Genomic DNA, 13,391 nt, shown 5'->3' with positions numbered 1-13,391 from the left:
GAGATAGGAAAGATATTATTATTGCTATTATGTTATTATCACCTGGAAAATATATATGAATGATAATTGGAGACCGGGCAAAATGGTACTATGGATCTGGACTTGGTTTGGCATTCGAGCGAGGCTTGGGTTGCACTTGTTCCGCCTGTATCGGTTAAGAAGCGACCGTTGCATTGGGTTCTAGACAGGTTACAGACTTATTATCCTGAACACATACTTATGTATGGGTGCAGGAAGGATCATTGCTCTCTTGTCATGGGTTCCAACTCTTTCTAGACCAACTGATTAGAGGCAAGGATGGTGGAGGTCTAAGCACCGCACTGAGTCCAGGACTCAGTAGCGAGGGGCTTAGAGTCCAAGTTTGGACGAGAACCTGGACCCTGTGATAGGAGGGTAGTGGGTTGGTCTTGCTTATGCCTAGGGTACAAGCGAGGCATGTGTTTCAGGGTAGCTAGCTGGGATACATTGGTTCACGAATTGCCAGGTGATCCAGTATGACTTGTCTATAATCTAGCACCGTAGTAAGAACTAGAATATGAAAGATGGTACAATGGTTCTAAGTGCTTACCACCTGCTTAAAAGCAGCACAGGTGCTTATATAGAATGGTTAGTTAATGAACTAATGATGACTGCTAATAAAATTGAATATAAAGACACATGTTTAGTAATGCTCCTATAGATGCAATAAACCCACAAGCCAGCTAGCCTTGCATATCCTTAGAGTCTTTTCTTTTCTCCCGACGGTAAGTCTTGCGGAGTACAATTAAGTACTCAGGGTTTATTCTACCCTATTGTAGGTGGCAGGCGGATACTAGAGCTGACTCTTGTGTATGGATCCCTCCTAGTGGGCTCAGAGAGGATTCCTTTACGCTGCGATCATAGTTTTTATTTATAACTTTCGCTAAATATTTTTATAAATAGAAGTTTTATAATCTGTTGTCAAAGTTTATATATCAATGCTTCATCATGTCATGAATAAATATTTATTTCTGTTGTAACTCTGATCATATGTTTATATTCCGCTGTTAAATTAAATTGTTCATAACCCTAATAACCTGATCATATTTTGCTATTATAAACAATTAATATTATACTCTGATGTTGCTTGGAAAGGGATGTAAGAAATGGCTAAAATGTTGTAAGCTTTATCCTCTCATTTGTGATCCTAATGGAAAAATATGGATCTTTGAGTTCTCCCTTGGGGGTGCCCGACGGAACTGCATAATTTAGTGTCCTCCCTTGAGTACTTAATGTCTAATGGAAGACAAGTACTCCTGGAAGGCATTAGATTAGGCAGTTCTGCCACAGGTGGTATTGGAGTACAAATGAGGAAATAAAGCTTCAAAATCCTTTTCTAAACTAAAATTTGACAACCTATTTTTGCAAAAAGTTAGGGCATTTAACTGCGAAGTTATATAAGTAGCCCTATTACTATGGTTATATATCTAGGGTAGATGCACTCTGCTGACTTAGGTAGGCTTAATCAAGTTTTCTGCAGGTACACTGACCCCGAGCATAGTCCGATAGTATCGACTAGCTACAGGGAGAGAACGATGTGCCAAAAATCTAAGAACGGTTGCCCTATATGTTGGCAATAGTAGAAGGACATATAGGATGTGCATTCATGCATATCTTATTTGTGCATTATAGTGCCCGTATTGCTTGCAGATACGCCATCCATAGGTGTCACGCGTGTCGTATTGTGCACGACTGACCCGTCCTTGTTCTGGAGTTATTTCTGCATTGTGGCTTCATGCTCCACGTTCACCTATGGTTCACGCCTATCATGATCCATGTCTCCCTATACTCTTTTCTATGCTCTTATTGGACCCTTGCCCTGTAGTTGTACTAGTCAGTAATAGCCTCGGACATCGCTCGCCTTGAATGCGTGAAAAATTTGGTCAATTAATTCATAGTGATCCCACGCAGGAACCTTGGTGGACCGCGCCAAGACCACTGACAGCTTTGCCATTATAAGCAGGGCCTGGCTTAGCCATTGGTACTGCCACTCGGTGCACTTTAGCTCATCTAGCTTTTCTTTTGAGCACGCTTTTCGCTCAGTCCTTCTTTGTAACCATCGTCAGGGATGGAAGGAGCCTAGGTTAGTAGTTACTGCCTGAACACTAAGGGTTTTCCCAAAATCCTATATGCCACCCTGCAAAAGCTCAGAGTCAAAGATCATCCTGAGTATGAGGGTCATGAGTATGAAAAGCATAGCACAGAGCGGTGTGAAGTACATTGGAAAGAGTGAGGAGTTCCCCGACATCACTAAAGCCTAGAATGTGACCACAACTAGGTTTTGCTTCATCGACACCTACTAGGTTGTGGCCCACAAAGCCTTGCGGTATCTTTGCCAGATCTATGAAGAACCCATTGCTTGTACCCCCATGAGGTTCTTTCCACCTTTGAAAAAGAATTAACGGGCATGGAGGGCTCGCATGGAGGCTTTGCAAGGGTGAGATGCGCAAGAACATAGTCCAACCATGGTGCACTTGACCACGTACCTGCTTACTCTGGATGAGCAGTATGATCGGCAAGCCTTGGAGCTAAGGAAGTGCCTCCGGCGAGCCAAGTAAGCTGAGATCTTCTCTAGGATGCTCTAGGTGTAGCTTGCTGAAGCGCATGCTAGTGCAGCAGCCATAGAGAGTTGGGAGACTGCCATGTCGGAAGTCCTAAAGGAGGCCGAAGATCGACATGCCCATCAGTTGGGAGAGGCCTACCTTGTCACTAGGGCTAAGCGTAGGACGCTGGCTGCTGAATGGTAGGATGCCTTGATCGTGGTGGGGATCCCTATCCACCCGCCAGAAAGAAGGATAACCGATGTTGTAGTACCAGCAACACCTCCACCCTTGAAAGTGTCAGAAGTATAACCCTTGATTCCTCTCACTCAGCCATTGCTAAGAGAGGATGTAGATCCATAGCTAGGGCAGTAGAAGAATCCACCGAGCCTGGGAATGAAGATGCGTGGTCCAAAGTAGATTAGTTGACTTTGGGATGATATACCCGTAATTAGTAGTGTCTTTCATTATTGTCCTCTAGTATTGTAATCTTTCCGTTGTATTTCATCCATAGTTGTTGAGGTAGTCCGATCGTAGGGAAGGTGAACGATGTGTCAAAAATGGAAAGGTGAGTGCCTGTATGTTGCACCAACCTAAGGACATTTGGAACATGCATTTTATTATTTCACTGTGTTTATTGCATCCATCTACCCTTAAGTTTCGTGAGAAGTGCTTATGGTTTTCAAGGGCGATATTAAGAGCGTTGCAAGAGAAGTTACCATTCAGATGCCAGCAAACCAGTCATGATTGGATAACATAGGACACTGTATTGACTAATTATGGATGTCCCAGCATAACACTTAAATCTCATTAAATCAAATCTGTCATTGGATTTGAATTTCTTGTCCCTTGTTGCGAAAGGAACCCTTGTTGTTTGAATCTTCCCTTGCAATACTACTCTTATTCTGTGGTCTATGACCCCACCACCTTCATTGTGTGTAAGTTGGTAATAGTTGCCTGGTTAATAGCTTATGGTGCCGTGATGAAATCAAGGGCCCTTGTGGAACATCTACCACATGGACGCTGCTCAGCACATGCTGGTATCGAGGTTGTTGACCAAGTACCTGTACCAAGTTACACCGCCATATCACTTTTGCTACAAATATTCTCCTTGGAAATATTCAGGTGTTCCAAATGGGAAATCCACAATGGGTTGATGAAATTGCGTTCCCTCAAGTACACAAGAGAATGTGGTTTTGGAGGAAGAACGGATGACATGGTCTTAGTCTACATGAAAGATGGATGTGGTCAAGGAAGGGAAAGAAAAACAAGAGTAGCAAGGAAAGTTAGCCTCGGGTAGTAGGGAGTGCTGAAAAAGCTTGAGTGGATGTCAAGTCCCAAGCACTATGCATAGCTCGCCCACACCACACATGCTGGGTCACTATCACCACGTGCCCCACGGATGCCATCGGTGTCGGGCCCATTACCACCCTACCCTCGCATGGTCACGACATCGTGCCATACTCACCGCCCTCGTGCATAGTGCACTTCTCCTTTTCCTAACATCTGGTCGGCTCTTGATCCTCGCCCTTGTCCCTGTACCAAACCTCCCTCCCTTCTTTTCTTCTCTTGGAAACATAGCCACCCGCACGCCTCCCCCATCGAGCGAACCCTCACTCCTCTTCTTTATTTCCCCCTCCACTCGCTTACGCAGGGAGCATGCCATGGCCGACTTTATCCCCACAGCGTGAAACGACAGTGTATCCCATCCATGCCGTCTCCACTTTTGGTGCAATGTGCCCACCTTCGTTCGCCACTATAAGATGCCCTTGGTCCTTGCTCTTCTTCTTCATCCCCATTTCCCTCGCATTCGGAGCAGAGCTACAAGATCCAGTCATCATTGTGGAACTAGGCTCATCAGTCTGAGGTGATTGTGTAATCTGAGAAGAAAAAAGGATCTAGTTTTTAAAGAAGTTCAAGTCTACCATTGGTTAGTTCGGTCTTAGGATTCACGATGTTTGACTTCTCAGTCTCCTATTTCTGGATCTGTTGGTCATATGCCATGTTTTGGATAATCATTATCTTGTTGTTTCTCTATTGCCCTCGTCTATCCAGACTTTTGGATTAAGCCTTGGTTATACTAGGTTGCTCTTAACCATGTATCCCTAAATCTCCATGTAGTTTAGTATTCGAAGTCGTATAATCTTTCGTGTAATTTCTGATCTATGAAATGTAATCGTGTTTCCTCTCTTTTGATTCTTGCTCTGAATCTCGAGACAAGATTCTTTTTAGGGGGGTTGGTTGTAACATCTCTCGTGTTACGAGCTTGCTTAGCACCTAAGTTAATGACTAAGAGAAATTAGCAAAACAAGTTTTTGAGTTTAAAAATCTAAAGCACACATGGAATTATAAACGAATCTTATGTGACTCGCTTTTGTGAATAAAACAAACAAATAAGTGTCGCTAGTCAACTTGTCTCGGTGCTTAACAACTTTTAAATAATCTTGTGGACAAAAGTTGTTTAGGGCTTGTTTTGGAAAGTATGAAGAAAGTGCTTAAAAATGCCTAATAGCAAATAAATAGCGAATGGCTTGTTTATTTGATTAAGCATAACAAACAATTTTTATAAACAAAAATAAAATATAACTTGTAATTGGTACTTAAATAAAATTTGAAGTGTAAGTTTAGTAGATGAAAATGCAACTGTTAATTTGGTGAATAGATGTTGTTCCATGGTATTTTTGATAGCTCAAGAATTGAAAGTGGAATATAATTTTAGCTTCTAGAACTAAACGATTTAAGTCTGGAAACCTAACGACGATGCCCTTTTGGCATTGAAATTTTGATTAAATTTCTTAAACACTAGGTCTATATTTTCGTAGTGTTGGTTACATCTAAGTGAGTACTTTAGCATGGTGAAGTTCTCGGTTCGGTTGGAGTTGTCATGGAGTCACAGAATTTGCCCAAATTTAGTCGAAACGCGTTGTAGCAATGCCGTTGACGCTCTGTTCGTGGACTGTCGTTCAGCGTGACAAACCTATCTTGACGTCGCTCTAACTTCCTCTTCGATTATCCTCTGGTCGCAAAACCAGTAGAGAGCATAAGAAGGCAAATAGGCACCCTATCTTCCCCGTGCCCAACTAAGTGCTACCGACCGTCAATTTGGAATTTTGGTCGCCGCCGGTCGCAGATGTCGCCGCGGCCAGGAGTTTGGGGGTAAGTCACGACCCAAAGGTAAAAACTCCAATTGTTGTGTTCCTGGGCTCGTCTTGACTCCCTTTATCTAGTGCTTGCACTGTCCTGGTCAGGGTGCCTGTCATCGGGGAGGTGCCGCGCTCAGAGCACCACCACGTGGAGCTGTCGCACGTGGCCAAGATACTCCTGACCTTCTCTGTCTCAACTGGTTGCGCGGATGGCTTTGTGGTAAACACTTGTTGCTCCCGTGCAATCTCTATCGTGCCGTTAGCTCGTAGCCTCATCGAAACGGCTTTGCTGCCGTCGTAAAACACGCCGATCCAGCCACCGCCGTGGTTGGCTATGCTGCATTGCCTCTCTGGGTCTCTAGGAGCGCCCTATCGCAACTTAGATGCTTGGCCATCAGGGGTCACCAGAGGCCCTTGTAGGTGGCCAGCATAATTGTGGTTTGCCGATGGTCGTCGTGCCATCGCGCTCGGTAGCATCAGGGACCACCCCGATGTGAAGACAGGAGAGTTTGGGGACTTGGTCGCAAAACCATTGCTGATAGGAATAGTACACAGGGTAGTCGTGCTATTACCTCGAAGCTCGAGGGCTCCTCTACAAAACCGTCGTCGCGCGCGGGCTCCCTGGCCTTGGGTCGCGTTGGGCTATTGCGATGCGCGTGTGGCCATGCCCGCGCTGGGCTGCTGGGCCGAATTGGTGCCGCCAGCTTTTTCCTTTTTCCTAAAGTGTTTTTAATTTAGGTTCTAAAGCAAACTTGTAAAATTAATATAAATTTGTGTAGTTGTCCAAAAATTCTAAATCAATTTTGTTAGGCTCCTAAAATTATGATCTATCTATTAGTGTATTTAGTTCATCTAGTTTTAAATGTTTCTAGGGTTGCTCTAATTATTTTAAAATGTTTAATATTGTTAAAATGTGAACTTGTGGGAATTTTTATGGGAAAATGGTGATAGTATGGACTCTAAAAATTTTACAGTAAATTCCTAATATTAGTAGCTGCTCACTATAATTTTTGTAGTTCCAGAATAATTAATTTGCTAGGTACATAATGATGCCCTATTTTGAATAATGATTAAATTGATAGAATGGAATAAAGAAACAACTTGAATTTGTATAACTAAAATATTTGTTGGAAAATAACGTCTTATTCGACAACATGGATACGTAGCCTAAGTACGGACGTCATTAGAACTAGCTCGTTAGCTTAAGAGACGTAAATCGTATTTTATGAGTCACTGTTGCAGTTGATTAATTAGTCTCTGCATTGTATCCACGCATATTATAATAGAAACGACGATGGATCAGGGAGTCATCTGGAGTATTAGAAAAGATAGTTTCTCGATGATCATGTCATCATGATGGGATGCTAACTTTGATTGTATCTTATCCAGGTAAGTCCCGGTGCATAACCTCTATTTTCTACACTTTATATTATGTTTGTGCATTAAGTTTAACAAGTTGAATGAAACTCACTTGCATATATATTCTTATCCTATGAGTCTTACTAGTATGACAAGATTATGTAAATTGCTATGCTATAGGACTCCGGTAGAAGTCGAGTGATTGTCTATCACTCGCGAGGAGATAGGAAAGATATTATTATTGTTATTATGTTATTATCACCTGAAAAATATATATGAATGATAATTGGAGACCGAGCGAAATGATACTGTGGATCTGGACTTGGTTTGGCATTCGAGCAAGGCCCAAGTTGCACTTGTTCCGCCTGTGTCGATTAAGGACCGGCCATTGCATTGGGTTTTAGGCAGGTCACAGACTTATTATCCTAAACACATACTTGTATATGGGTGCAGGAAGGCTCATTGCTCTCTTGTCATGGGTTCTGGCTCTTTCCAGACCGACTGATTGGAGGCGGGGTTAGAGTCTAAGTTTGGACGAAAACCTAGACCCCATGTTAGGAGGGTAGTGGGTTGATTCTGTTTGTGCCTAGGGTACAATCGAGGCGTGTGTTTTAGGGTACCCAGCTGGGATACATTTGTTCGCGAATCACCGGGTGATCCGGTATGGCTTGTCTATAATCTAGCACCGTAGTAAGAATTGGAATATGAAAGATGGTAAAATAGTTCTGAGTGTTTACCACCTGCTTGAAAGTAGCACATGTGCTTACATAGAATGGTTAGTTAATGAACTAATAATGACTGTTAATAAAATTAAATATAAGGACGCACGTTTAGTAATGTTCCTACAGATGCAATAAACCCACAAGCCATATAGCCTTGCATATCCTTGGAGTCTTTTTTTTCTTGACGGGTAAGTCTTGCGGAGTACAATTGAGTACTTAGGGTTTGTTCTACCCTGTTGCATGTGATAGGCGGAAGCTAGAGCTGACTCTTATGTGTGGATCCCTTCTAGTGGACTCAGAAAGGATTACTTTACGCCGCGATCATAGTTTTTATTTATAACTCTCGCTAAATATTTTTATAAATAAAAGTTTTATAATCTGTTATCATAGTTTATATATCAATGCTTTATCATGTCATGAATAGATATTTATTTTCGCTGTAACTCTGATCACATGTTTATATTCCGCTATTAAATTAAATTATTCATAACCCTGATAACCTGATCATATTCCGCTATTATAAATAATAAGTATTATACTCTGATGTTACATGAAAAGGGATATAAGAAATGGCTAAAATATTGTAAGCTTTTTCCTCTCATTTGTGATTCTGATGAAAAAATGTGGATCTTCGGGTTCTCTCTTCGGGGGTGTCCGACGGAACTGTGTAATTTAGTGTCCTCCCTTGAGTACTTAGTGTCTAATGGAAGACAAGTACTCATAGGAGACATTAGATTAGGCGGTTCTGCCACAATTTCACCTTAATCTACCCAACACATGTGGATTGAGGTAAATCCGACAACATCGATATAAATCCATTGTCATCCAATTCCATGACTAATCACCCTGTTCGGTTGAGTTACTTTTCAGCCATGAAACAATATTTTTCTCTCACAATATTTCAATATAAACATTAGCATAAGTCCAATTTCAGTATAAGTGAAAAGGGTGATAACTAAGCTTCGACTTAAAACAAATAACTAAGCTCCGACCGAGGATGTAGTTTGGGCTTGTGATTAGAAAGGCTAGATTATCGTCGATGGCACCAGTCCAAGCCCATCTTGGAACGTAGGCTTTGGGTTTCGGGCTTTCTTCTTATGGCAGGTGGGTTGGACCGGCCCAATCAGTACACCGGTGCTTCTCAGCCCAGCTCAGATCCGGGAGGACAGAGGTGATATGCGCCGTGGATTTTGCAATCGGACGGCTAACCGCACGGCTTCGCTGTGCCCCGCCTTCTCGTCACAAATCGACGAAAGGACCCATCCAACCCAAGGCAGAAGCAAAACCCCAATCTCTGCGCCGCCGCCGACGCCGACGCCCTACTCCGCCGTTGCAGGGCGGCCTCATAGTCGCCTACCGATCCCCACCGCCCCCACTGCCACCGACCCACCAGAGGTGTCTCCATGTCTCAGAATAACCCCTCCCAGCTCCTCCCATCAGGTGCGCGACGGACCCAAGAATATATCACTTTACGTTGAGCTGTGCTCGCGATTCGGTTGTCTCTGCATTCTATATTTTGGGGGTTCGAGTTCTTGAATCGGCTGTTTCCTTTTGCATGGCGTGCCCGGATTGGTGCGGTGACCAGAGCTGATCGACCGGTGCATCGGGTCCAAGATCTGGGTGATCATGAAGGGGGACAAGGAGCTCGTTGGCACCCTCCGCGGCTTTGATGTCTACGTCAATATGGTGCTGGAGGACGTCACCGAGTAGTATGTCGAAAATCACCCCCAAACCCCTAAACCCTAGTCTATGTTCTTCTACGTTGTTTCGTATCTTGTTGGTTACCCTTGTTTGGTTAGATGTTTCTTCAGTGTACTAGCTCAGACCACTTCCTTACCCCAGTTGTTGCTAATTTTAGTGCAAAAATGTTGCTCATACTCATGGCATCATGTTAGTGGGGCTTGGTTAATTTCTTAGATATAACTAACTTAGTGAATTGCGGACGAGATGTTTGTTATAGAGGGTACTTCAGACCAATTCCTCTCTCAGCAGGCTTGGATATTACATAACTTTTAATGAAAAAAAAAGATAGTTTGTGCTCGTTACATGAAAGCAGTGGAGCTTGAATAGTGTCTAAGAGATAGTTATTCTAACTGGTATTGCTTCATAACTTTGTAAGGGAGCTCGACCCTACTGCTCAGTTATTAATTACTTGATGAGAAAAACACCATAGCATTCAGAACATTGTCCTTTAGAAAGCTCCACCAGTAAGGATGGTCCAATCTTATTAGTGAAAGACAACAGAGATGCAGCCAAGTTATCTAGTGATCGCATTCATATCTACTTGCAAAACATGATTCGTTTTGGAGGTTTGATAAACTCCTGGTTCTAACTTCTAAGAGACTCAGAACTCCAGAATTACAGAAGCTATCTCCTTAACTTTTAAATCAAACTCCTACCTTGCAGCAAAAGACGGTAGTTCATTTTCTTTGCCATTCTGTATATAAGCTGCAATAAGCCAACACTTCTTTAGAAGAGGATCCATTTTAAAGCTGTACTAGATGATGAACTGTCCGGTTTCCCCGAGCCCATGCCTTGTAACTTACAGTAAATTTTTCTGTATATTTTGAAAGCGCAGCAGGAGTTTCGGTGAATCAAAACGTTGATATCAATTGTTCTCCTCTGAACCTTAAGTTACAACACTTAGCTATAATAGAAACAAATGTTTCAAGTTAACTTAGATCTAGTTTCTTCACCAGTTCACCTGCTCTATTAGTGATTTATAGCTCTATTTCAAAGGCGTTGCCTAGATGTCCGGGTGGACCCAACTCGCCGGTCTACTTACACCTTGTCAGGTGACAAGGCATACCTAGCTTGCCTTGCCTTCGAAACCATGATTTTTAGTGTTCATTTACTTTTCTGAATTTTAGTCCATAATCTCACCAGCTTCATGTCTTATCCTGCAGTGAATACACTGCTGAAGGGCGCCGCATTACAAAACTCGACCAGATCCTCCTGAACGGCAACAACATAGCCATTGTAAGGATCATGATCAGATAATGCTCATTTTTAGTGCTTTCGTTATTGTCTAATGCTGATTGCCATGTCTAACACACTCACTTGTCCTGTCACAGTTGGTTCCTGGTGGTTCACCACCCGATGTGTAATGAGCTTTTGCTTCCCAGAGTAACCATTCGAGGTGAAAGCATCCCCGTGAACTTTGCACCTTATTTTGGGTAATCATTGGATGTTTCTTCATTTCGGATGTGTTTCTCCTGTTCGTGATTATACCGAAGTTTATTGTTGACTCTGTGTCAGCATCGAAGCTCTCTTATGTATTGAACTTACTGACCTGAAGTAGTGTGCCTGCATAGCTGTGGTTATATGATTGGCTATGCTAATTCTGTGCATCTCTGCTCATCATCATTGTACTGCAATGTGAATTCCAGGTAATGGATTATAAAGTAACCTGATAACTGGAAGTGCATGGGTTGTATTTGGCGTTTGCTTGGCAGTATTACTGATTTAAGAAATCCCATTTCTATTTCACCTGCCGTCCAAAACCAGTCGAGGGCAATCTAGTGATCGGAGAAGTTTTGGTTAGTTAAGTCAGATTCTTAGTATTTTTAATGCATATTTATTCTAGATAATTATCCGAAAAGTTTTTTCTACAATTTTTCTATAAAGTCTAATGGGTCTCCCTGAACTGTTGTGAGAAGTCTGATATACCTCCTTATTGGCTGATGTGGCACCACGTAGGACGCTGACATGACACGTTCGCTAAAACCACTCAGGAAGTTAGCTAGTGTTTGGATGGAGGGTTGGCATGGGTTGGGGTCGGGTTGAACCCACAGATTTCATAGTGTTTGGTTGGGAGCTAAGTTGGGTTGGGTTGAACCTGATAGGGAATATACCCCTTGGATGTGGACGGGGTCGAGCCACTTTTCTTGTGACCCTTGCGCGTGAGTTCCCCACCGCTCGGTCTCCTCGTTGTGCGATAGGAATCACCGTGGATCTTGCCGCCTGCTCCTCATCGATCACTAGGAATCACCGTCGCCAGGAGCTGTGTGGGCTTGCTGTCCGTGGACCATCAGATAGCGCGTCGTCTGCATTTGCACATCTGCAAGGGGACCTCTTGTTCCAGCGGATGAAGCTCTGGGAGGCGAGTTGCAATGGCGGTGGGGCCCTAGCAAGCGGCGCCAGCACGGTGTGTAGCGACGGCAGGCGCGCAGCGGTGGGGTGGGCTGGAATCGCGAGCTGGAGAGATTCGTGTGCGGGAGAATAAGACCAAGGGAGAAGGAGAAAGAGAGGCTGACACCTTGGGTCCGCATGTTAGGGTGCTCAACCCACCTCACATGTACCTCCAACCAAACAAGAAACCAAGGACAACCCCAACCCTTTAACCAAACGTGAAATGGGTTCAACCTAACCAAAAAAACCAGGATGGAGCCAACCCATCCCATGAAGTCCTGAAATCAAACACATACAAATCCTGAGGTTTCAAGAGCCGGAGGAGTTTAAAAATCCGATTTTCTAATTGAGGGACGTAAATCGGACTTCCTCAATAATTGAGAGAGGTTGTATGGATTTTCCCCCTTCTGTTTACCCTGTTTTCACTCCCGCACTCGCACAAACTTCTGCTTGTTTCTTCTCATGCGTTGACTCCACATTTGTTGCCTCAAGTTTGACTGTTGGGCACCATTTTTCCTCTTGGTCTAAATTGGCCCTTCCTCCTCGATCACCGCCTGAGATTTGGCCTTCTCGTGCGGTTTCTGTTGTTGCCACCGCCAAGCCACCCCCACCCCCACTCCACCACCTAAGCTCAACCTCCTAGGTCTGCCGCATCCTCCTTTGGTCCTACCCCATCCTCCTGTCCTCTTGCTCAAGATGCACCACTATTAGGCAGTGTTAGCCTACACATTTAAGCAGATTAAACGGTCACTTATCGTTTACCTATTTATTCGAGCTAAATGGTCATTTAAATGAATTAAACGGTGATTAAATAGGATACATGGCTAATTAAATGGACACGGCAAACCACAGTGTACATGCGTGTAAACAGGCTAAATGGTAGTGTAGATGAACAGTGCTGCCAGCCACCGCCGCCGCTGCCACTCCTTCCTTGGCCACCTCCACAGCCTGTGCGCCCTCCCTAGCGACCTTCCGCCCAAGATCCACCCTCATCAGTCACCATGCCCAGCTATGCACCTCCCCATTTTCCCTTTGCCCCGGTCTCCAACCTCCCCTTGCGTGTTGTCTTGCAATCCATGGTTTTACATGTTGCTTGTTGATGTGTTGCACGTAGTTTATAGGTCAACTAAGTTAACCTTCCACCTTTCTTATCTTGATTTCCAAACCAAAACCCCATAGATTTAATTGTGAATTAAATAAAATCCTTATAGGTTTTGGCCAACTCTTGGGCAACATATGTCTAAATCCTCCCTCTTTTAAAATACAAAACCAACATGTTATTGTTTAAATTTTCTTTTCCTAATTTAATTAGTGCTAGCTCTCTTTCACATTGTTTTCCTTTATGAAATTCCCTTTGCAAAAATCTAAAATAAAATTCCCTAGTCATATCTTTGACAAAGTCAAGTCATGGCAATACCTTTTTAGTCTCTTAACTATTTGGTTTTCCAAAAATAAAGTTATTCGAGCTCCGATCAAAT

General features: G+C 43.3%; 1 protein-coding gene across 1 annotated transcript; it reads left to right on the top strand.

Moving 5' to 3' along the window:
• Positions 1-9,018: 9,018 nt before the first annotated feature.
• LOC136513781 (sm-like protein LSM5) lies at positions 9,019-11,271 on the top strand. Its single transcript, XM_066507750.1, has 4 exons — positions 9,019-9,222; positions 9,368-9,491; positions 10,689-10,761; positions 10,857-11,271. The coding sequence occupies exons 1-4, from the start codon at positions 9,186-9,188 to the stop codon at positions 10,887-10,889; spliced, it is 267 nt and encodes an 88-aa protein (XP_066363847.1). The 5' UTR covers positions 9,019-9,185; the 3' UTR covers positions 10,890-11,271.
• Positions 11,272-13,391: the final 2,120 nt, after the last annotated feature.

This window comes from Miscanthus floridulus, chromosome 16 (assembly GCF_019320115.1).
Source record: "Miscanthus floridulus cultivar M001 chromosome 16, ASM1932011v1, whole genome shotgun sequence".
Lineage (NCBI taxonomy): Eukaryota > Viridiplantae > Streptophyta > Magnoliopsida > Poales > Poaceae > Miscanthus > Miscanthus floridulus.
This window is presented reverse-complemented; position numbering and strand designations above follow the sequence as displayed.

What these genes read in the sequence shown, in the direction of transcription:
- LOC136513781 (XM_066507750.1), top strand. Translation starts at nt 9,186, where the DNA reads ATGTCTCAGAATAACCCCTCCCAGCTCCTCCCATCAG. An exon ending in CTGGAGGACGTCACCGAGTA is followed by an intron (nt 9,492 to 10,688) that starts GTATGTCGAAAA and finishes CTTATCCTGCAG; the next exon opens with TGAATACACTGCTGAAGGGC. An exon ending in ACGGCAACAACATAGCCATT is followed by an intron (nt 10,762 to 10,856) that starts GTAAGGATCATG and finishes GTCCTGTCACAG; the next exon opens with TTGGTTCCTGGTGGTTCACC.